Source organism: Gigantopelta aegis, chromosome 9, assembly GCF_016097555.1.
Source record: "Gigantopelta aegis isolate Gae_Host chromosome 9, Gae_host_genome, whole genome shotgun sequence".
Lineage (NCBI taxonomy): Eukaryota > Metazoa > Mollusca > Gastropoda > Neomphalida > Peltospiridae > Gigantopelta > Gigantopelta aegis.
In genome coordinates, this window is record NC_054707.1 from 717,577 (window position 1) to 743,811 (window position 26,235).

The 26,235-nt window shown below is 36.4% G+C and overlaps 1 protein-coding gene across 4 annotated transcripts in view; it reads left to right on the plus strand.

Moving 5' to 3' along the window:
• The window catches only part of LOC121380918 (homeodomain-interacting protein kinase 2-like), a 55,512-nt gene extending 29,277 nt beyond the window's left edge, over positions 1-26,235 (plus strand). Inside the window, exons 4-16 of one of the 4 annotated variants that reach the window (XM_041509950.1) lie at positions 167-289; positions 1,192-1,278; positions 2,988-3,172; positions 6,504-6,666; positions 7,109-7,319; positions 9,077-9,180; positions 12,735-12,803; positions 16,447-16,632; positions 19,273-19,394; positions 20,006-20,293; positions 22,225-22,316; positions 22,802-23,456; positions 24,413-26,235. In XM_041509950.1, coding sequence (XP_041365884.1) covers positions 167-289; positions 1,192-1,278; positions 2,988-3,172; positions 6,504-6,666; positions 7,109-7,319; positions 9,077-9,180; positions 12,735-12,803; positions 16,447-16,632; positions 19,273-19,394; positions 20,006-20,293; positions 22,225-22,316; positions 22,802-23,456; positions 24,413-24,782 — 2,655 coding nt within the window. In that variant the 3' untranslated portion in view covers positions 24,783-26,235. The remainder of the gene's footprint in view (positions 1-166; positions 290-1,191; positions 1,279-2,987; positions 3,173-6,503; positions 6,667-7,108; positions 7,320-9,076; positions 9,181-12,734; positions 12,804-16,446; positions 16,633-19,272; positions 19,395-20,005; positions 20,294-22,224; positions 22,317-22,801; positions 23,457-24,412) is intronic. The other 3 variants (XM_041509951.1, XM_041509952.1, XM_041509953.1) reach the window with 3 other exon arrangements.

A 26,235-nucleotide genomic window follows, 5' to 3' on the forward strand; every position in this document is an offset into this window, starting at 1 on the left:
TATATTCAAAGAAAAAGAGAGAAAAAAGAAATTTGTTTAATGTTTACATGTAAGCAAACAATACATTTTTTTCAGGGGTCATGTAATATTTCCTTATTTTCTGTAAGTAGCCAGCACTTGTTTGTTTTTAATGTTTACAGAAAAATTGTTTTTATAAAATTGACAGATTCGATATGTGTCCCAAACGCAAGGCTTGCCCGCAGAACATATGCTGAGTTCGGCCACAAAGACAACGCGGTTCTTTGTACGAGACAACACTGACACCAGCTATCCTTTCTGGAGGTTAAAGGTATTACTGAGGATTTACTCTGGAAATTATTATCTCCATGAATGGACAGATAATTCCCCGATGAATAAATAATGCCAGCTTTATATGTTCTCGGCACAGATAGAGATTATTTGTGTAAAATAGAGCTCTGTACATTCCTGTTGCCTTCATTTTAAATAAAAATGTTACAGCTGCATAAAGTATTTATAATCTTGGCGCAAAATGTTTGCTTAATAGAAATTAGTAGATGTTAATTCTGAGCAGTGTTTGAGCTGCTGTTGAATAAAGAAATACATTTGATGGTGTTTATCTGCCTCTTTAGTGTTATTGTTAGGTTCTTTCCCCCCCAAAATTACTCTTCTGATATCATTTTGGGGTTTGACATGATGCTAAAAAATATTGTATGCTAAACAAACCTATAAAGGGAAATAACTCTGGTTAATATTTATTGATCATTTCAAAGTCTTTTGAATAGCATTGTCTGCTACACATGCTAATAACTAATTTTGCTAAGTGCAGTTACGATTTCTATTCTTTCTAGATTGTAGTTAGGTAGGGTTTTACTATCATATTAAAATTGCTTCATAGAATGGTTGTAAATGTTAAGCTTGCTAGTGTGAAATTGACCCTAAGTCACTACGGTTGATTGTAACTAGACTTGTTTTGTGAAATGTGGCTGAGATCAACTACTTAATTGACTACATATTACTTGTTTTATCATCAGCTTGTAAAGTTCTATAATATTTCATTAACAATATATTCTTGCAAACACCAGGCAGATTTCAATCAGACATGGTCCAGAGGATGCTCTCATGGCGAAGTGTTATGTTTTAGGCTTCTACTGAATGTTTTTTTGAGTTTGGAAAGATCTCATTGGTGGCAGAATGCATGTTGAGAATATTTGTTATTTTTTCTTACTTTAGTCACCAGAAGAACATGAACTTGAAACAAAAATCAAATCAAAGGAAGCAAGAAAATACATTTTCAACTGTTTGGATGACATAGGCCAGGTATGTTAATTATATTGGTGTATGTGATATTTAGCTGCTTTCTGGTTAATCTAGACTAGTTTGTGTTGGTTTGTTAGGTGGAATGATGGTTGAATCTTGTTATATATTATTGTTATTATCAAGTCATTGTCATATTTCTTAAAGTAAACAAACTCGTATAAACTTTCATGATGTTAAGCTTAACCTTCTGACTACTGCAGGCGAGATATCTCAGTCGATATACTGTACACTGTATACAGTGCATTCCCCAATTCATATTTCCCGCCGTTTTGCACACGACACTCACCAGAAACGGAAATATAATTAAAGAAAAAAGATTTGTTTTCAAAATGGTGGCTTTTGTTTTGATTTTTTCAATTGAAAATACCTTGAAATTTTGAGTTCAAAAAGTGGTTTTCGGCAAGTATTTTCGCTTGACAACAGTGGCGGCACGTCGCGGTCATTTTCAGGGATCGATATCTGATTGTGACAGCTAATTTGATAATAAATTTGATCGTTTTACCAACAACGAAAATTACCAAATATTGCAATATGAATCTTAGTTCGGGTTTAAAAAAAAATTCTGGCCAGAAAACCACTGTTATCGGGAATAATGGACATAATACTGGACAGCTGGCCACAAATGCCCGTAAGTAAACACAACTTTTTTTATTTTTTGCCAAATTTTAATCACCATTGGCCGATCTAAAATAATAAAAATTACAAAAAAAGACACGAAAATAATACTTACCGATTAATATATGAACTTTATTTCATGTTTTTATAAAACATTTAAGTGAATATATGTGAGTAAAAATTATAAACTTGTACCCACTCAACGTGGTTTTTGTTAAAAATTAATCCAGTAGTCTAAAGGTTAAGAACACATAAAAATTATTGCTTTAAAGTTCAATTAGTTGTCCATTAACTTTTAACAGTGGAATGAAACAAGTATGATTTTTGTCTGGTTCACTGCTGATCAAACATCTAAATGCCTTATAGCGATGCATTTTGTTGTTAATGGCAAGTATATGGCGCTTAATGATTTATTGATTATTGTTGGGTGTCATGATCATGGATAATTATTAACAGTGGCAAAAAGTTAATTGAGAAATGTGATGAAAGACGAAAGATGTGAAAAATAATTTGAATATAAACCTGCACCTGATCAAGATTGTGAGTTAATAAATATAAAATATATGATACATTTCCTTTCTTACACACCTGTTGGTGAGAACACCATGCATTATTTATAATAAAACATAATGGCTGCACCTAGTTGATGACCAGTGAAAAACAACACGATAGAAAACAATTACACTAGTTAACCTGACAATCATGTGTCTGTGAAACATAAGTGCAAAGGGTTGTAAATATCTTTTAGTTGAAAAAGATGTTAAAATTTGCTTAAAACCTGGTTTTTGAGGATATGTAAGAAATAGAATAATACATTTGTGTACGTTAGATAACATTTATCTCCTAATTCATTTAAAAATGTATGAAACTCGCTTTAGCTCGTTAGATACATTTTAAAACAATTCGTTGTGAGATAACTGATATCTAATGACCACTCATGTATTATTCTCTTTATAAACAATTTGTTGTGAGATAAATGATATCTAACGACCACTCGTGTATTATTCTCTATATAAACAATTGGTTGTGAGATAAATGATATCTAACGACCACTTGTGTATTATTCTCTATTTACCACTTTATTTAAATTTTAGATCAATGTTCCAACTGATTTAGAGGGGAGTGAACTCTTGTCGGAAAAAGTTGATCGACGCGAGTTCATTGATCTACTCAAAAGGATGCTTACTCTGGACCAAGAACGTCGAATCACGCCAGGGGAGGCATTAAATCACCCGTTCATTGTGATGACCCATCTCATAGACTACGCTCACTGTAACATGTAAGTCATTGTGGTGAACAATCTCATAGACTATGTTCACTGTAACATGTAAGTCATTGTGGTGAACAATCTAATAGATTAAGTTCACTGTAACATGTAAGTTCATTGTGGTGACCAATCTCATAGACTACTCTCACTGTAACATGTAAGTCATTGTGGTGACCAATCTCATAGATTACGTTCACTGTAACATGTAAGTCATTGTGGTGACCCATCTCATAGACTATGTTCACTGTAACGTGTAAGTTCATTGTGATGACCCATCTCATAGACTACGTTCACTAACATGTAAGTTCATTGTGATGACCAATCTCATAGACTACGCTCACTGTAACATGTAAGTTCATTGTGGTGACCCATCTCATAGACTACGTTCACTGTAACATGTAAGTTCATTGTGGTGACCCATCTCATAGACTACGCTCACTGTAACATGTAAGTTCATTGTGGTGACCCATCTCATAGATTACGTTCACTGTAACATGTAAGTTCATTGTGGTGACCCATTTCATGAACATGTAAGTTCATTGTGGTGACCAATCTCATAGATTACGTTCACTGTAACATGTAAGTTCATTGTGGTGACCCATCTCATAGACTACGCTCACTGTAACATGTAAGTTCATTGTGGTGACCAATCTCATAGACTACGCTCACTGTAACATGTAAGTTCATTGTGGTGACCAATCTCATAGACTACGCTCACTGTAACATGTAAGTTCATTGTGGTGACCAATCTCATAGACTACGCTCACTGTAACGTAAGTTCATTGTGATGACCCATCTCATAGACTACGCTCACTGTAACATGTAAGTTCATTGTGGTGACCAATCTCATAGATTACGTTCACTGTAACATGTAAGTTCATTGTGGTGACCAATCTCATAGACTACAATCTCATAGATTACGTTCACTGTAACATGTAAGTTCATTGTGGTGACCAATCTCATAGACTAAGCTCACTGTAACGTAAGTCATTGTGGTGACCAATCTCATAGATTACGTTCACTGTAACATGTAAGTTCATTGTGGTGACCCATCTCATAGACTACGTTCACTGTAACATGTAAGTTCATTGTGGTGACCCATCTCATAGACTACGTTCACTGTAACATGTAAGTTCATTGTGGTGACCCATCTCATAGACTACGCTCACTGTAACATGTAAGTTCATTGTGGTGACCCATCTCATAGATTACGTTCACTGTAACATGTAAGTTCATTGTGGTGACCCATTTCATGAACATGTAAGTTCATTGTGGTGACCAATCTCATAGATTACGTTCACTGTAACATGTAAGTTCATTGTGGTGACCCATCTCATAGACTACGCTCACTGTAACATGTAAGTTCATTGTGGTGACCAATCTCATAGACTACAATCTCATAGATTACGTTCACTGTAACATGTAAGTTCATTGTGGTGACCCATCTCATAGACTACGTTCACTGTAACATGTAAGTTCATTGTGGTGACCAATCTCATAGATTACCTTCACTGTAACATGTAAGTCATTGTGGTGACCCATCTCAGACTACGTTCACTGTAACGTGTAAGTTCATTGTGGTGACCCATCTCATAGACTACGTTCACTAACGTGTAAGTTCATTGTGGTGACCAATCTCATAGACTACGTTCACTGTAACATGTAAGTTAATTGTGGTGACCCATCTCATAGACTACGTTCACTGTAACATGTAAGTCATTGTGGTGACCAATCTCATAGACTACGCTCACTGTAACATGCAAGTTCATTGTGATGACCCATCTCATAGACTATGTTCACTGTAACATGTAAGTTCATTGTGGTGACCAATCTCATAGATTACGTTCACTGTAACGTGTAAGTTCATTGTGGTGACCCATCTCATAGACTACGTTCACTGTAACGTGTAAGTTCATTGTGGTGACCCATCTCATAGACTACGTTCACTGTAACATCTAAGTTCATTGTGGTGACCCATCTCATAGACTACCGTAGCTCACTGTAACATGTAAGTCATTGTGGTGACCCATCTCATAGATTACGCTCACTGTAACGTGTAAGTTCATTGTAGTGACCAATCTCATAGACTACGTTCACTGTAACATGTAAGTCATTGTGGTGACCAATCTCATAGATTACGTTCACTGTAACATGTAAGTTCATTGTGGTGACCAATCTCATAGACTACGTTCACTGTAACGTGTAAGTTCAATATGATGACCCATCTCATAAAAGGTGGTTGGTCATATTTCACTTTCTTGCTTACCTGCCTTGGTGGCGTCGTGGTAGGCCATCGGTCTACAGGCTGGTAGGTACTTGGTTCGGATCCCAGTCGAGGCATGGGATTTTTAATCCAGATTCCGCCTCCAAACCCTGAGTGAGTGCTCTGCAAGGCTCAATGGGTAGGTGTAAGCCACTTGCACCGACCATTGATCCATAACTGGTTCAACAAAGGCCATGGTTTGTGCTATCCTGCCTGCGGGAAGTGCAAATAAAAGATCCCTTGCTGCTAATTGGAAGAGTAGCCCATGTAGTGGCGACAGCGGGTTTCCTCTCAAAATCTGTGTGGTCCTTAACCATATGTCTGATGCCATATAACCGTAAATAAAATGTGTTGAGTGTGTCGTTAAATAAAACATTTCTTTCTTTCTTTCACTTTCTTGCTCTTGACTCAATTAAAATCCAATGACATTTAAAATTCTGTCCCAAGTGCTATATAACTCCAGTTAGAATAGAATTCTTTGGACCACAATATAAAATATTGAATATTGCTCTGTAAGAAAACTTTAATGGCTTTCAAAAACCTAGTGATTTTGATAGTTTGTTCAGCAAGGTTAAATGTATGTTTCAGAACAAAACCTAGTACTGATTTTGATAGTTTGTTCAGCAAGGTTAAATGTATGTTTCAGAACAAAACCTAGTTCTGATTTTGATAGTTTGTTCAGCAAGGTTAAATGTATGTTTCAGAACAAAACCTAGTTCTGATTTTGATAGTTTGTTCAGCAAGGTTAAATGTATGTTTCAGAACAAAACCTAGTTCTGATTTTGATAGTTTGTTCAGCAAGGTTTGTTCAGCAAGGTTAAATGTATGTTTCAGAACAAAACCTAGTTCTGATTTTGATAGTTTGTTCAGCAAGGTTAAATGTATGTTTCAGAACAAAACCTAGTTCTGATTTTGATAGTTTGTTCAGCAAGGTTTGTTCAGCAAGGTTAAATGTATGTTTCAGAACAAAACCTAGTTCTGATTTTGATAGTTTGTTCAGCAAGGTTAAATGTATGTTTCAGAACAAAACCTAGTTCTGATTTTGATAGTTTGTTCAGCAAGGTTAAACGTATGTTTCAGAACAAAGCAAAGTGTGCAGGCCATGGAAATCTGTCGCCGGTCGAGAACATCGGTGTACGATATGAACTCCAACCCAAGTGGAATGATGTCGAATGTCGTCCCATCATCAAATGGCAACTTCACAGTAACCTTCAACAACCAAATCAATGCACTGCATTCACAGGTACCTCATGTTCAAATCTTAATAAGCATACGTTTTCTTCTACATGTAACAAATACTGTTCGTTTTATCCATGCCAGTGTTATATTATTTGATATATGTATGTAAATGGAACCATGTTGACTGTTCGTAAAATAACTATTAAGAGTAAAGATAAAAAACAAAAACAAAGAAAAAACGTGAATTTATAAAATATTGGATATAATCCATTCGTTGGATATAATCCAGACTGTTTTGTCTTGAGGAGTTACTCCCCTTTAAGAAACATTTTGTTAACTGTTTTTATCAACAGAATGTAATGGTTTGATGTAACTATCACTGTCATTTATGTTTTTTGACTTAATATTAAATTTAACAAGTATATTTGATTCTATTTTTTTTATATTTCTAAATATTTATCACAAGTTGAGATTAAAAAGTAAAACCTGTTCTGATTGGCTTTCAGAACCTTGCTCCAAACCACCAGAGCGCTGAGATCCCCTACCTGCAGTATTCGTTGCAGTCTGGTACCTACCTTCCGTACCCACCCCAGCCGGTGGGGCAGCAGATGAACCCGCCCGTGACGGCCCAGTGCAGCGGGGCTCAGTTCGCCCGCACCGATCCTTTCAGACAGTCTCTGTGTATGCCATCTCTTGTCATTCCAGCAGGTCTTACAGGTGAGTTCAGTTTTTATCAAATAAAGTGGGGGTTTTTTAACGACGCCACTAGAGTATATTGATGTATTAATTAGGGCCTATTGGGTGTCAAACATTTGGTAATTCTTTCATATACTTTTAAAGAGGAATCCTTATATATTTTTCCATTAGTAGCAAGGGATCTTTTATATGATCCATCAGATAGATGGCTTTTGATATACCAGTTGTGGAGCTCAGGTTGGAATGAGAAATAGCCGAATGGACCACTGATGGGGATCATTCCTAGATCGATCACATCTCAGTTGAGTGATTTATCAGTGGGCTGTGTCCTGCACCTTCTCAATTAGAGAGCAGCCTTTTCATTTTGAATTGGGGTTTTTAAATTGACAGCTGACTAAATTGCTGCTTACTATTGCAAACTCTGACACCTACTTTTTCTGTTAGTTTCTTTTAATTATTATTATTTATTTATTTATCAAATAGAAAGCAACCTTTAAAACAAAACAAAAATGACGGCTGAGGAAATTGCTGTTTATTATTGTTAACTAAGCAACCTACTTTTTCAATTTTTTAAAAATGTTTTATTATTACCTTATTAAACAGTCTTTTTATTTTCTGTGAAGAGCTGGCTATATTGCTAGTCTTTGCCACCTACTTTTTCTGTGTTTTTAAGCAGATCAATGTTTATCGATAAATTGTTAGCCTGAATTGATTTGATTGTAGGATCGAACCACCTCAGGAGTGCCATTCTCTGATTGGGTCTCCCTACCAGTGAGGGCGGGTCTCCCTACCAGCGAGGGGCGGGGGAGGGTCTCCCTACCAGCGAGGGGCGGGGGGGAGGGTCTCCCTACCAGCGAGGGGCGGGGGGAGGGTCTCCCTACCAGCGAGGGGCGGGGGGGGAGGGTCTCCCTACCAGCGAGGGGCGGGACATAGCCCAGTGATAAAGCGCTTGCTTAATGTATGATGGTTTGGGATCGATCCCCATTGGTGGGCCCATTGGGCTATTTCTCGTTCCAGCCAGTGCACCACGACTGGTATATCAAAGGCTGTGGTATGTGCTATCTTGTTTGTGGAATGGTGCATATAAAGATCCCTTGCTGCTAATCGAAAAGAGTAGCCCATGAAATGATGATGGCAGGTTTCCTCTCAATATCTGTGTGGTCCTTAACCATGTCCGATGCCATATAACCGTAAATAAAATGTGTTGAGTGCATCGTTAAATAAAACAGTTCCTTCCTTCCTTTCCTACTAGTGTCACACAAATTGTACATCAAAGGCCATGCTACGTTTTTGTCCTGTGAAGATGCATATAAAAGATTCCTTTCTGCTAATGGAAAAATATAGCAAGTTTCCTCTGAAGCTATATATCAGAATGACCAAATGTTTGATGTTTGACAATAGACGATTAATATATGAGTGTTTTAGTGGTGGTGTTAATTAAAACAGACTTTTAGTACTACCTTAGTAAATGCAGTTTTAAACTTTGATAAAATAATAAAAGGTATTGTAAAGTAAAGTGCTTCTACTTAATAGGTATACCAAATGGTTCAAAATGAACACTGAACGGAGCATTTAACACTGGCAATCCTTCCATTGGTGATAAATTTGACAGTGGTTGGTATTGCTGTTAAAATGATGGATTGTAATTTTAGTCAAAAGATACATTTTTCATGTTGACCTTTACAGATTTGTCTATTTTTAAATGGAGGCTTCCAATAGATTCAGGGTTTTGTCTCAACTGTGATGCAGCGTGATCTATGTGGTAGCTCTGTATGTAGATGTTATCTTTCCAGGTTTGAACTCTCCAACCAGGCCAAACGCTGTTCCCATGGTAACCCAGGCAGCACCAACACTACAGATCCAGCCCCAGCTGCTTAGTCAGGTGGGTAGAGACCTCGTCGTGTCGATAGTACATGTTCTGTTATTTTTTGTTAACTAGTCCCCCAATGCAGTGCCTCATGTTCATTCCATGTGCTATTCTAATGGTTCCTCTTTTTTTTTTGGTCCTTTATTTTATCTTGGGTTTTAACCATGCTTACGCAAGAAAAAAGGGATCCAAACACGTTTAGCAAAAAATCCAAACACGTTTAGCAACTTGGCACAGGTGTCATAATGTATAGTGTCTTGCTCACTGGACTGAATTAGCCAGCTTTTGTACAGTGCTAGAGAAATCTGTCTAGCACCCTGGTACTAGATAAATATATCTAGCATCTGGTGCTGGACGATATCTACATATGTGTGACGTAATAACTCACAACTCGTGGTTTTCAGAATTCTGTTTGCAATTTCACGTTGTATCATTGTTTTAAAAATAATTATACAAATTAATATTTCAACTTCATATTTATTGTTAAATTGTTACAATTTTATGTCGTTGCATAAGGTGGACTATATTTTAAATTAGTTTGTAGGTGAAATGTTTACGAATTGTTCGACAATAAACAAATTGTAGCTTACATAATGTTTTGCTACTGTAATTAAATTGGCAAGAAAAAGAATCAATCACCGTTGTGAGGTATAGATAAGGCAATTCCAACCCTCGGGACAAAATGTTTTTGTAAGGGTCTCGTAAAATTCGGCCTTTCCAAAAAAAACATTTTGTCCCTCTGGTTGGAACTGCCTTATCTGTACCTCACAACGGTGATAGATTCTATTAATATAGAAGTTCAGCTAAATAAAGAGTTCACTAATAATGTTCACATATATTATGAAACATCGTTCAAATTAACATTGAGGATGTAGTAAGCAATAGTTTAAATATTGCACTCTTGAACTTCAATACATATTATAGACCCAGTGGTTTTCCGTTTAAAAAAAAACTATTTTCCGTTTCATATTTTAGTAAATTCCGTTTCAGAATACAACGTATAGGCCTAATTAACAATTTAAATAACACAAGCTGTGACAAATTAACATAACAGGCAGACAACGCTGTTTACTTTTTTACTTTTTCATAATTCTTGACAAAATATTAAATTTTTAAGTTTTAAAAGATTAAAAAAAATTAGAAGTACCTTTTATCAAATATATCATATAAAAAAAAAAAAATACTGTTGGGTCTGTTTTATTTACTTTGTACGAAACCAAAACAAGGGTCCGAAAATTGACTGGTGTCGACATACATCGCTATTTGTTGTTAAATCAAAGTAGGCCTTCATATTAATAGTGAAAAATCAGAGCAAAGGTTACAGTTATAACAACTACATAAAGCATATTTTTCAACAGTTGAGTGCACTGTTTTATTCAACGGGGCTTAGTGTTAACAAAACGTAAGAATCAGTCTTCCATGACATACGTTAGCGACAAACCACTGGCTGAACTTACTCCTGAAAAAAACACACAAAAAACAAACAACCAACCTGTCTCATCTGCGCAGGCGCAACAGACTAAGCAGTGAACCAGTCCCAAGTTCAGCCAGCAAACGTTTCGCTAACGTTCGCGAAATATTTAGTTCCCAACGTGGCCATTTGGTTTACGTTTTTCTGCTGGGTCTGACTGAATGTAGCACCGGTAAATACGACACTACGCATTTGCCAATAGTACTGCACACGGGCCAATCGTCAGTTTTACAGTGTGTGGCAATAGTAAAATGGTATTAATTTTTTTAACTTCGCGGAAACTCGTAATTCCGTTTCACAATGGGAATTCCGTGAATTCCGTCTGGTTTTCTGCGATCGCGGAAAATCACTGGGTCTACATATTAGTATTAATCAGATGTAGATGGTCACATAAAAACACCTGTTGTAAACAAAAAAATTACCATTCTCATTTGTATTTATTTCTTAATCCAATAAGAGTAAACACTTTCCATTTCTTTCTTAAATCACAGTAGATAATATGATAATATGTCATTTACTTTGGTATAAGGAGGGTGGGGTGGGTAGTCAGTTTATCTTCATTTTGGGTGGGATAGATAGTCTGTTTATCTTCATTTTTAATTTGTTAATAAATGTACATATTTATACATGTAAGTGTATTATAAATTAAGTTGCCGTCATATTTAGTTTTTTTATGTAATTACTACAAGTAAACACAGTAACAACATATTTTGTCACTATACCAAAAAACTGAAATTGTCATCGTGATGGTGTTACCTGATACCTTCCACTTGCTCTACTCAATTCTCTTCATCCAACATCCAACTTTGACATACTGTTTAACTGTAGTTAACAACTATTCAGATACTAATTTACTTTTATTCCATGTTTGTCATGTGTAATGTTTCCTGATAACCATGGAGTTATTTTACTCATGCCCCCATCTCCGCTAACTTCAATTATTAAACTTGACTGTAGTTAACAAGTATTCAAATATTAATTTACTTTTCAAAGATTTTCTTCGATGTTTGTCGTACAGTATTCAAATATATATTTCAATTTTACAAATTATACACTTTCTTTAAAAAAATGCTTTAAAAAAGAAAAAGTAAACATTAAATACATAATGACGTTGCATTTGAAAAAACAACAAAAACCGCAATTATAATTCAGTGTTTCTGCCAGGGGGTAAAATGCGTATGGTGCCATACCCACAATAAGTTGCAGATTTTTTTTTAGTTGACATTTTGACAAATACTGTATGATTTTCTTAACCCTAACCGTAAACCTAACCCATTTTCTTTGTGGGGGAGGCCCCCCATATCCCGTATCGACTGCAGTTGCATTTAGCACACTGATTGTAAATATTCAGTTTCATATCGCCATACCAAAAAATGTCTTTCTGGCAGAAAACACTGAGTAGGTATTTCTAACATTGTATACAAAAAGAGACAACATTTAAAACAAGAAGTTAACATTGTAAACAGAAAGACACTACATTTAAACAGGACAGTAGGTATAATAGTCTTTCTTCCAGAAAATAATTTGAGCGTACATGATAAAAAGAAAACATACCATAAGTACCTGTACTAGGTGGTTATGGGTTTGAATGTTTTGAAATTGGACACTGCATTCCATGGACTTGGACTAATTTTTAAGAAGTACTCTTACCAACATCTTTCTAAGAATTACAAAAATGTACGCATTAATTTCCAAGATTTTAGGGTAAATAATTTTACCCTTCTTACCCTCTGGCAGAAAGCCTAGGTATAGCTAATTGAAGAAAACAGGTGTATAGGTAAACATGGTAAACAGAAAGACATTACATTTGAAAAGAACAGTAGGTATAGCTAATTGAAGAAAACAGTAAGTGTATAGGTAAACATTGTAAACAGAAAGACATTACATTTGAAAGGAACACTAACTAGCTAACTGTAGAAAACAGTAGGGGTATAGGTAAACATTATAAACAGAATGACATTACATTTGAAAAGAACAGAAACTAGCTAATTGAAGATAATCAGTGGGTGTATAGGTAAACATTGTGATGGAGAAAGGCACTAGATTTTGAAAAGGCCAGTAGGTATAGCTTTGTTGCATTGGTGTTATTTATTTGTAGCAGACAGTGGGTACACAACACCTTACCCCAGTCACCATGATTGAGAATGGTAGACAGGTGCTGATGGCAGTACGTACAGTTCACCTCTCGCTCCGTTCCGTAGTGTTGTGTAGTCTGTGTAGCTGTAGTTTAGTGCCGTTGTAGACCTCCTTCCTGTGCTGTCTTCTTTGATCAGTCTTCTATTAGCTTCAATGTTTTTTACTAACTTATTGTTAATGACTTAAAACAATTGATTAACCTGCTAGGGAATTTTTTTTCTGTGGTATGCAATGTCAAAAGAAAATTGTTATGAAATTGTTATATTATTTTTTTTTCTTTTTTTCTTTTGAATTTGAATTGAATATAAAAATCTTGTATATATGGCTATATCATGGGAAATCATGGGTCTATGCATGAAAACCTATGCTGCCCACCCACAGGAATCCTATTGAAGATAATAGCACATTATTAACAGTGTATACTCTCATCATATTATTTAATGCTTTTGGCTCATGTAATCAACTTTTCACAATTGTTCAATATAACTATTGAAGTTAATATCATAAATTGCATAAAAATCCACACCTTGTGAATTCAGACCTAAGATTATCATAAAAATAAGTGCATTTAAACCATTCCCTCCAATAAAAAAACCCAACCCTACTTAGGTACTCTTTATATATATGATACTAGATTTACAAAATCACATTCATTCATAACTAGTGCTAAAAAATAATATATTTTTCATTTTTAATTACCTTGTAAAAATAATTTTCATTATTTTTATTGCATGCTTAGTTTTTTTTTTTAGATAGTTCTTTTGCTTTATTTACTATTTGCAGACTTTCCTCTTGTATTCACTTACTTAGCAATACATGTAATATATTCATATTGGCGCAACACACTTTGATTAGGTTTGCTTGAAAAGTGACTGACACTAAAGTAGTAGTAATATTAACAAACCTTTGTTTTACCTTTATTTGCAACTACCAATTTTTCAATTAATATTTATGGTACTGTTCGGAGTCTGCTGACATTCTAAACTATTTCTTGTCTTACAAAACCTTTTTAACAACTAACATTACATGTTGAATATGTTTTCTTGTATATTCAGTGTGTTTCTGCTTGTCCTAATGTTTGACATAACTTCATGTTACTTCCTAATACAAACTTAATTTTTCTTCCTAATACAGGTTTTCTACCAGAGGGTAAAATGGGTATGGTGCCATACCTAACCTTTTTTGCAGATTGTAAAAAAAAAAAGTTAACCTTTTAATTACTCTTATTATTACTGTATGATTTTTTTCAACCCTATTTTAACACATTTTCTTTCTGGGGAAGGCCCACCATACCCCCTCAAGCCTTGAAATAAAACATTTTAGTGTACCTGACACAATGTCACAAAACATTGTAAATAAAAATGAAATAAATTGTTTTGTGTTGTTTAATAATTGATATATTTAATTACTAAATAACCAATGCAGCAATTAAGGCAATAGTCACCAAATGATGACATTTATTATTGTTACATACTTACTAGTGTATGATGCATTAATATATGTCCTCTGGTAAAGCTGTATCCTAACCAGCCGCGAGCTACATGATAGATTATTTTAGAAATCATGGATTTCAATTGCTGTATCCTAACCGCACGCGTGCAACGCGACATATAAATCTGTCAATTTTATAAATAAATCAATTTCTTTTTTTAATCGGTACATTAAGTGTATTCGACTCCAAAACAGCCGGCTTTTACTACAACGCGAGCTTCGGGCATGGTGACTGGCGCAATGAACATTGTTACTGACAAGTTACAAATTTGTACCGGACAATGACTGTGACCGGCCGCTTATTTCAAGGCTTGCCCCCTTTGACTGTGGTTGCATTCAATTCCATAGCGTAATGCCCAAAATTTCTTTCTGGCAGAAACACTGTAATGTATATTTTCTTGTATATATGAAATTATAGAGAAGTAGATCTAGTCTTGGCTTAGTCGACCAGGGCCCGTGCTTATAAAACTCAATCAGACTCAATCTCTAATGACATCACACGCTTACAGCTTATATGGCGTTGCCATGACATTAGTGTCTCTGAGTATGTTAGGGTCTCGAGTGTAGACTTATGTTTTATAAGCACCAGGCTGTATTTTTGCCAGAAAGAAAGTTTTGGGTATGGCGCTATGGAATTGAATGCAGCCACAGTCAACATGGGTTGATGGGAGCCTCCCCCCAGAAAGAAATGGCTTATGTTTAGGGTTATGGTTAAGCAAATCATACAGTAATGGTAAGAGAGTCATTTTGTCAAAAGGTTAACTTAAAATCATACAGTAATGGTAAGAGAGTCATTTTGTCAAAAGGTTAACTTTAAATCATACAGTAATGGTAAGAGAGTCATTTTGTCAAAAGGTTAACTTTAAATCATACAGTAATGGTAAGAGAGTCATTTTGTCAAAAGGTTAACTTAAAATCATACAGTAATGGTAAGAGAGTCATTTTGTCAAAAGGTTAACTTTAAATCATACAGTAATGGTAAGAGAGTCATTTTGTCAAAAGGTTAACTTTAAATCATGCAGTTATGGTAAGAGAGTCATTTTGTCAAAAGGTTAACTTTAAATCATACAGTAATGGTAAGAGAGTCATTTTGTCAAAAGGTTAACTTAAAATCATACAGTAATGGTAAGAGTCATTTTGTCAAAAGGTTAATTTTAAATCATACAGTAATGGTAAGAGAGTCATTTTGTCAAAAGGTTAACTTTAAATCATACAGTAATGGTAAGAGAGTCATTTTGTCAAAAGGTTAACTTAAAAAAAAAAAACATTCTGCCAAAAATGTGTGTATGGCGCTATACCTGTTTTACCCTCTGGCAGAAACTGCCAGGCCTGAAACACTTTGTATATAGAAATGAATATTCTAAACAAGAAAACAAGAATATTCTAAACAAGAAAATGTAAATGCTAGTTATTAAACATGCTATGTCAATCAGCAAATTCTTAACAGTCACCAAGTTTATTTCTTTATATACATTTTTTGCTTCAAGTGTTCATTAAAAAAAGATAATTATTTAGCATTTCTATTCAATTTATAGAAGCATTTTGCATTAAACAGTCGTGAACAGTTACCAAATTAATTTTAAAAAACCGCAACTAAATGTTGCTGACGATTCTGGCAATAGGTAAACAATTATTACCAAAAAATGGAAACAATGAATGAATGTTTAACGACAGCCGGGCACAAACATACACATTGGGTGCAGAAACAGTGAAAGGGTGGTGGGTAATTTTGCTAAATGAACCTGTGCAGTGTATAACTTTTTATTTGCATTATAATGCTTTGACATAATAAAAAAAAAAAAAAAATTAAAAACAAACTAAATGTTTTATATTTTATTTAAAAGTATTTCTAATTTTCTGTTATTGTATTATTTTGATATAGTTATTTTAGAACTGATCTATCAAAACTCAAAATTCTTCTTGTGATGTTCGAAGTCGGGTCCAGTCATCAATTGTTTGTTTTATAGGCTATGCACACAAGCTGGTTCAAGGTATCCAGGTATAGTTCCAGAAGGTGTGATAAAATTTAGGAGTGGTGACATTATCAATCTTTCATTATGGACTAATATTATTCATCAATATATTTCACTAAATTGAGCATAATTTAAAAAAAAAGAGAAGATATTTCACTAAAAAAAAGTATTAAATGTTTGCGTACAAGTTTATTTATATTTTTGTTACAGAATGCGACAGTGAACTCATGGCCTAGTAGTCGGCAGGTTTTGATGGGTTCCTGGCAACAGATTCCTGGTCTGACGTCTCAACATGCAGTGCCACAGGTGATCCCAGAAACGCTGGCCCCGGACAACTGGAGGCAGTCCATCATGGTGGGGGACGGCTTCGACGCGCCACCTGCTGTGTTGCCATTGGTATGACTCTTAAAATTGTGGCAAGCTGTGAAAATGTGTGTGTGGTTTCACCTCGTTTAATGAAGCTGAAAAGGGGATGGTCACCGCAGCATGTTTAGGTCAACATACCTTTTTGTGTGTTTTCAAATTCTCATACTCATGAATGAAACATCATAAGCCATAGTGCGTATCCGCTGTCATACGATTTACTCTATTCTTATTGGACATCATTGAAGGAAAACTGAAAGTTACCCTTTGATAAAAAAAAGAAAAAAAAGAGAAAAATTGTTATAAATGAAAAATGATATGCCAGCTGAAACGTCATTGCGTAAAAGAGGCAACGGAAAGGACGTTAGAAGCTGATTTATGTGTATTTGAACTAAATATGGTGAGTTCATGTACTGAAAGGGGGATGGTGAATACATCAGTTTTTATATTCAGCTCAGCATACCTTTTTGTGCATTTTCGAGTTCTCATACACGTGAATGAAACATCATAAGCCATAGTGCGTATCCGCTGTCATACGATTTACTCTGTTCTTATTGGACATCATTGAAGGAAAACTGAAGATTGGTTACCCTTCGATTAAAAAAGAAAGAAAAATGACGTTATAAATGAAAAATGATGTTATGCCAGCTGAAACGTCGTTACCTAAAACAGGTCATAGAAAGGACATTAGAAGCTGATTTAATGTGTATTTGAACTAAATATGGCGAGTTCAGGTTCTTGTGTATAAATTTTAGAAGAGTGGGGGGGCTAAACTTGCTAGCGAAGTTTATAAGGTGCTTCCCCAGAAAAAGTATTGAAACAAATTTACTTAATCAAGGGAGGTTTCGTCTGCCAAAACCCACCCTCTGCAAACGCTCATGATTTGGTAATTATATAACTGTTGGTCATTTTTTAAAATGAATTTATCGATGTACAACTCTCACAAACTGCATAAAATGTGTAGCGTAGTGGAGGATTTTAAACTAAAACCTCAGAAAATTATGTCATTATGTAAAACAGATATGGGAAGAACGTTAAAAACTTATTTATGAATTATGTATAGTTTTAACTTGTGCTGTTCATAATAATAAGAATTGTTTGTCATTTTGTTGTGAATTTATCGATATATAACAGTCATAAATTTAGTATAGAATCACTTCACTATGCTATGTAATTTTATACAAGCCATTGATTTTTTTTCTTTGTTAGGACTAGCATATGTTACAGAAACAGGTTTCCTCTCTTTATTCTCAACCAAATTTTAAAATAACTATATTAAATACCAACTAGTCGTAGTGTAAAATATAATGATGAGGTGTCTTTAAACAAGTAGTACTTTTCTCACAACCAGTCCTAAATAAATCTTCTCTTGGCCATCAAACAGTACTTTTCTCACAAACAGTCCTAAATAAAACTCCTCTTGGCTATCAAACAGTATTTTCCTCACAAACAGTCCTAAATAAATCTCCTATTGGCCATCAAACAGTACTTTCCTCACAAACAGTCCTAAATAAATCTCATCTTGGCCATCAAACAGTACTTTCCTCACAAACAGTCCTAAATAAATCTCCTCTTGGCCATCAAACAGTACTTTCCTCACAAACAGTCCTAAATAAATCTCCTCTTGGCCATCAAACAGTACTTTCCTCACAAACAGTCCTAAATAAATCTCCTCTTGGCCATCAAACAGTACTTTCCTCACAAACAGTCCTAAATAAATCTCATCTTGGCCATCAAACAGTACTTTCCTCACAAACAGTCCTAAATAAATCTCATCTTGGCCATCAAACAGTAATTTTCTCACAAACAGTCCTAAATAAATCTCATCTTGGCCATGTGTTCTTGCATTTGACCGTTTACCAGCAGTGGGATGTAGCCCACTGGTAAAGCCTATGATCGATCCCCATCGGTGGCGCCCATTGGGCTAGTTCTCGTTCCAGCCAGTGCACCACGACTGTGTATCAAAGGCTGTGGTATGTGATATCCTGTGTGGGATGTTGCATATAAAAGATCCCTTGCTACTAATGGAAAAATGTAGTGGGTTTCTTCTATAAGAATATATGTCAGAATTGCCAAATGTTTGACATCCAATAGCTGATCAATGATTAATAAATCAATGTGCTCTAGTGGTGTCGTCAAACAAAACAAACTTTGACCTTTTAACATTAACTTTTAAGAGGTAAAATTTAAACTGATCAAACAGTGGAATGCCATTGTCAAAGTTAAAAATCCCCAGAATTTTCTAAAATTCCTGATTTTAATGCTACCAGAAGACTGTTTTGTCTTTGTAAAGCTCAAAGTAACCCAGTACCGTTTAAAAAAAACCATACAGATTATTTAGCTTTTTGGGGACATGTCATATCCATCATTGCATCATGGATCTGGCCGTGTGCTTATAACACTTGTGTAGACATAGACCAACAGTCCAAGACTTTTAACTCCATAAAAGTAAAGAAGTTCTCATTGTGCAATTAGTCGCCCTGACTTGTCACATGTGATTGAATCATACTGTAAGAACACCAAAATCTGAACGACATTAGTAGTATATACATACGATTAGAGTTACTACAAAAAATCATGTGTGACAAGTCACTGTGAGTAATCACATAATGAGAAGTACAGGCCAGTAAGTAAAATTGCTGATAATATTGAACATGTTTTTGTTAATTACAGAATTCAAGTTCTCGTCACTGGAACATCGGGAATATTGGTAACATTGGTATGCTTCCTCAGACCTACAGCTTGTCAAGTAGACAGAGCTCGGTGCAGTCAAGCAAGCGCCAGACCAAACAGAGGTATGAAGGAAACATTTTCCTCATTTCACAGACAATTTGTCTATTATTTTCTATATATCAGTAGGTTTCCTATAAATGGCTTAAATACTTGAATATTACCCACTGAATATTGTGTGTCTGTGTGTGTAAATGGCTGTCATGCTCATTCATATTTGACATTTTAAAGCTTTATAAATTAAGTGGTTTAGATGCATAGTATGGTATTGATTTTATCTACGTATTTAGTAAATAAATTGTATTTCTTCTAAATTTTAATCCAAAATAATTCTTTCAGTCAAGTGAATGATGTTACAGGAAACCTTCAGTATCATGTTGAGATTTGATACACAAATCTTCAGTATCATGTTGAGATTCGATACACAAATCTTCGAGATCACTAAACAATTTTAAAACATTAAACAGTAGTTCCTAATCCATTTTCAATTAGCCAGAAATATCACTGATAAAAAATTTGAAAACAAAATATTCCATGAGATTATTTGCTTGTGTTTCTTTGTTTTTAAATAATCTCCTTTAATAAAGTATATAATATAATAATTGTTTTCATGTTTTCACTGAATTTCAAACTTCCATTCCAATTGTGTATGATGTTCTTGTCTGTCGTGTTCCAGGAGTACGAAGGAAGTGACGTCCACCCAGTTCTCCCCGGTAAAGAAGCGCGTGAAGGAAGGAACACCGCCGCACGCAGACCTGCTCAGCCAAGAGGAAACCCTGCTGATCACCGACTGGTCGGGGTCACTGAGGTCACACGCCTCCCACTCAGGCACGTCGGGCCATGAGCGCCGCCACACAATCGTGATCCAGGACACGCCCAGCCCGTCGGTTAGTGTGATCACCATCAGTTCGGATAGCGAGGACGAAGCGAACAGCTCCGGGCACCATCTCGGCCGGTCTAGAAGGTGAGACTTGGTCCTGTGTGCAACCTTGCTGTGAAGGATTGGAAAACTGGAAGTTAATACACGAGACTAACTAATGTGAAAAATGCGTAATGGCAACCGATAATTTAATTTTATAATGCATTTATGTTTGTGAAATACCGGTAACGTAAGCAAAATAAATAAAAGAAAGAACATGAAAACTTGTAAAAGTACAACAGAAAAACACATTCAATTAACCAGAAATCACACGTACCGGTTAGAACATCGTCTTGTTGCAACCGAGTGATTCATTCAGTCATTGTCTTATAACACATCAAACAGACCTGATTTTATCCAGCTACGCCTGATACAGTCCTTGTCTTTCTTAATGGAGTCCAAACAATTCACAATCCAGTGGGAATTAATTGTTATTAGAACACTAATCCTCAAGTCAATGTGCAAGTCTTTGTTGACGTTTTCTGCGCCGGAAGACCGAGTAATTTTTTTCACACTCTTTATGTACGGAACCAGTACTTTGTCAACATAATCAAGCATGCTATCTTCATTAATCCACTGATTGGCTGTGTGGGTCCAGTGCTAATCTTCGGAAAAGTTGAAATGTGGATGGCACTTTTCCATAAGGCCTTTGTAAGTGACGTGCAGTGGTAAAAGATCGCCAGCTGCTTTACTGCCTAGTAACATGATGACTTCTCGTTTGTCCCTCAATGTAATACTACCGATTGGGATACAGGAACGATCTTAATACCAGTCTGGTCGAAGTTTATCACTTATTCTGGTGAGATTTTTTTACTTTACTTTCTTCCCTACTGCTGCAATGAACTCTTCCTTCTGTTTTTCAAAATCTTCGGGCACTTTCCTCGCAGCTTTCCTTTGCGCTTGACAAATCCAATTTATTTTAGGAATGAAGCTGCCCCAAGATAATCAATCTTAACCTTCTGAGTACTGCAGGCGAGATATCTCGCCCGACAGTGCATTTCCCAATTCATATTTCCCGCCGTTTTGCACACGACGCTCACAGGAAATGGAAATATAATAAAAGAAAAAAGATTTTTTTTCAAAATGGTGGCTTTTGTTTTGATTTTTTCAATTGATAATACCTTGAAATTTTGAGTTCAAAAAGTGGTTTTTGGCAAGTATTTTCGCTTGACAACAATGGCGGCATGTCGCGGTAATTTTCAGTGATCGATAGCTGATTGTGACAGCTAATTTGATAATAAATTTGATCGTTTTACCAACAACGAAAATTAACAAATATTGCAATAAAAAAAATGGTGGCAGAAAACCTCTGTTATCGGGAATAATGGACATAAATACTAGACAACTGGCCACAAATGCCCGTAAGTAAACGCAACTTTTTTTTTTTTTTTTGCCTAATTTTAATCACCATTAACAGATCTAAAAATAATAAAAATTACAAAAACCCCACGAAAATAATACTTACCGATTCATATATGAACTTTATTTCATGTATTTATAAAACAATTAAGTGAATATATGTGAGTAAAAATTATAAACTTGTACCCACTCAACGTGGTTTTTGTTAAAAATTAATCCAGTAGTCTAAAGGTTAAAAGGCCCTCCCATTTTCTGCAAGTAGTGATTTATTTTCGTGAATGACAATATTCCTGACAGTCGCCAAAACAATATTTCTGTTTAAAAGTGCCGTTAGTGAAGTGCCTCAATGATGGCAAAATGTTTTCACCTGGTGTACATTATCTGCCAGTATATAACATTAATGCATTAAAATAGGTCAACATACAGCAAAATAACCATTCAGTCTTATTTATTTGCTGAAAATGTCTTCTTTTTTAAATTGCAGAGGGCAGGGTTTAAATTGCCGTTGGTGGACCGGTTCATCCATGGCAATTTTGTTTCCAAAAATGTTTTGTGTCCGGAAGGGGACACGTATTGTTTGATCAGTATTCTCAGAATGATTGTGGTTTTTTCTGTAGTTCTCGACATGGTGGACAGAGTCGGCATTCGCGTCTGCAAACCGTGGTTCACAGCAGTGGCAGTAGTGGACAGTCACCTTCTGAGGTTTTCGGTAAGCGAAAATAGCAAAAACCATATAGTTTTGATATTTCTCTGTTTTTAATGATACAAGCACAGTGTTCGAGATTAATGGTATCCCGATATCCCGGGGATACCAGAATTTAATTTTGGATACCACACTTCAAGAACCCAGTATCCCACTGGGATACCATATAATACTAAATTCTCAGGTGGGATACCAGATTTTGAAATGTTAGTATCCAACTGGGATACTGGCCACAAATTTTAATCTCGAACACTGAAGCATAAGAAGAAAATACTGTTACGTCTGAAAAATAAGGCAGAGAGAGATGGCGGGGCGGGGGGTATTCAAGAAAAACTATTTCATCTCCCTACCCACAATTTAATAGTTCTGAATGAACCAGAGATAAATAACAATTTCTAAATTGCATGTGTGCACGTGTCTCTCCCTCTTCCCTCCCTCCTTCCCCCCCCCCCAATTTTTTTTTTATTGTAATGGTAAATTATATGTTTCAGGAATTGGCCACTGTCGCCGAAACATGAGTTGCGTAAGTGTCCCGGATGGCCATGAGTCTGATAATGACGAGAGCGGCTCTGCATCTGGCAAGAAGAAGGTAACGTTCACACCCATCAAACACGAAGACCTGACCGGAGGAGGAGCAACAAGTCACGCCAATTGTCTGTACGGGAGCCAGGCGGCGGGTGCTTCGGGCTGCACCTCCTTGTCGACAACCATGGCCTACGTTCCCCCACACATGTCCGACGCCTCCCGCAAACCCCGGGAGCAAGCTAAAGTATCCCCGTACATGGCCACCAACATTCCACAAGATGTGTTTGCGCACGACAACAAGCTCCGAGTGCGGAGTCCCAAACCGGAGATCAGGCTGCCTCCGCTGGAGATAGAGGTGTCGACGGCAGCGGCACAAGGGAAGCTTGCCTACGTTTCGCCCACTGTTCGGTCGGTGGCCAACCCCATCATCAAGTTCAGCGCCCAGGCTGCCAGTGGCGGGCTGATCCAGACGTCCAGTCACCGACACAGACCAAGCAACCTGAACTTCATCCAGCACCACCAGGCCGCGGCCAGCGTCAGCCAGCTCTCACCGGTTCAAGCCAGTGTTCAGATCGGTCAGCCTGTTCTCTTGAACTCGGGCTCACAGGTTGAAATTCACAGGTATTAGTTGTTATTTTTATTGTGTATAAATTGACTGGACCATCGGCACTTTATTCCACAACATGACATTTGTTCTACTGTTGGAAAATGAATTTTGAAAACTAAATTATAAAGTTTTAAGACTTATTCCAACATTTTGTATTATCATGCTTTTTCTTGGGAAGTATTTCCTATAATATCAATTTGTTGGATCATCACTCGCATTTTCCTTTACACAGTAGGTGATAGGTTTTTTTTATGCTGAGTGTGTTTATTCACACACCCACCCAACCATCCAATCACCCATCCACCCACCCATCCGTCCGTCCGTTCAACCAACCATCCATCCATCCATCCATCCATCCATCCAACCAATTCATTCTGTTAAAGCAAATCAATGATCTGTAAACAGTCACCTTAGCCAATATGGGCCAAATTTTACGAAGCCTGTTTTTGTTGACGCATATGTTAAAGCATTGTGTAAGTCAATAATGGCTTTCATAATTTCGGTCTAGTTAACTGTGTGTGGCATTAAAATTCTTGAGCATGCTCTAAAAACCTGTACAGTTGTTGTGTTCTCCAGAGTACTGATGGTCAGCTACATTCATTTCTCCATCCACCCATCCATGCATTTATTCATTCATTCATTCATTTCTCCATCCATTCATCCATGCATTCATTCATTCATTCATTTCTCCATCAATCCATGCATTCATTCATTCATTTCTCCATCCATCCATCCATCCATCCATCCATCCACCCATCCACCCATCCAACCAACCACCCATCCATCCAACCACCCAACTGTATATCCATCATCCATCCATCCATCCATTCTGTTCAGCAAATTATTGTCTTGTCAAAGAGTGACCTGGACCAATACGTTTTTATTAGTTAAAATAACGTGGTATTAATATTCTTGAGAGCATGCACTTAAACACCTGTACACATATACACTCTCTGTTTGTGTTCTGCAGGGAGTACCGGCGGTCGGCGGCCTTGCAGGGAAGTCCCATCCACCACTACATCGTGCCCGCCCACCAGCAGCCCCAGATGACGATCCCAGCGGGGGTGGGGGTGGGGGTGGGGGGTCAGTACGGCCCGTTCTCGCCCACAGTGGCCCCTCCCCCTGCCCACCAGAGTCCACGCCACGTGCAGTACACTACGCACCCGTTGCCGGCACACATGCATCCTGTGCTGCACACGTCAAGCATCCAGACGTTCCACACACAGATCCACCCGCAGTACGCCGCCCGCAACTACCTGAACTCGTCGACCGGCGGCATCTACACCACATACCAGCTGAGCCCAATCAAGGCCAGGCAGTACCAGTATTTCGCCGGCTAGACCCTGCGGACAACGTCTACAAGTGCCAATATTATTCAGGATGTAATTGTTAATAATATTACGATATATTTATACATGTATATCATTAGTTGAAAGTAACAAAAAATGAACTAGATGAAATGAGTAATAAATAGTTTGGATGGAATCGATAATCGGTTTTTTTTTTTATAAAGAAAAGACATTTTTGATGCTGTTTAATAATAATATTGTGATCATGAAATAAGTTTGCATTCAGATTTTGTTATTTTAAGTTGTAAAGCAGAAAGAAGAATAAGGGTTTTTTTGTGTGGGTTTTTTAAATAAATAAATATATATATAACCCAGATACCTGTGATGTTACCCCAGGCAGCTGATGCGCGTCCGGGCAATATGTGGGCAATACACAAAATAATGACTCGGTGTTGACTACGTGTGTCGTCTGATCTGTCTCTTTGAAGTGGTTCTTATTTTTCGTGTGTGAGTGCGTACATGTCTTGTCTGGATTGTATAGCTGAGGTGGTGACCTTGACCGTCGACTCGCTGGCTGTTTGTTGGCTACAGTGCTGTATGTTCACTATGCATCACTTCGGTTTGGTACTTTTCATTTGTGTTACTTAGCTTATTATTAATTAATATTCATATTTAATATTCAAGATTTGATCTGAATGGTTTAGTGGTTTGAATTTATTATTATTATTTTTTTTTTTAGGTGGTTATTGTTAGTTTTGCTAATTAAGTAGTTATATTTCAATTAACATTAGCAGGTGTTTGCTGTTAGGACTGCTATCAGTTGTTTGCTTTTTCAATTTATATATATATTATTATTCTTATTATATATCTTTGTGTATATTGTTGATTGGGAATTTGTCTTAAAGTTTTATATTTAATAGTGTAACCTTTTTATCAGTGCATTATTCAATTGTATTTTAGCAAGAGCATCAAATGTAGATATAATATATAATATCTGTGATTTTTCTAATTGGTATTCCACGCCAGTCTAGATTTTAAAATCAGGTTCCCCGTGTGGAGATGCAAATAGTGTGACTTTGGAAGAGTTATTTTTATAGGACAAGTCACTTGGCAAATGGAATAACTTGTATTTTTTCATTGTAAGATAATAGATGTGTATATCGTGTATGCTGTATCGTATAAACTGCCAATTTATATGTCGATTTGGTGCACATGTGTGTAAATTAGAGATTCCATTGTCTTTTTTATTACTGTAGATAGCGGAGTGAAAGTATTTAGTCGTGTTAGATGTAACTTGGGAACTGAAACGACATACGGTGCTGATGTCCGTTTCGATTTCGGGTGGCACTGTTAAGAGTGCATGAAAAAGGACGTATCTGCACATGCTATGGGTTTCAGTGACAGTCTAGTTGTTTGAGTTCTGTTTTTAATAAGTATTTGCAGGTGTTTGTTCACATATGGGTATCTTAATCAAGATGTAGTTAGTATTGTATAAAATCACTTG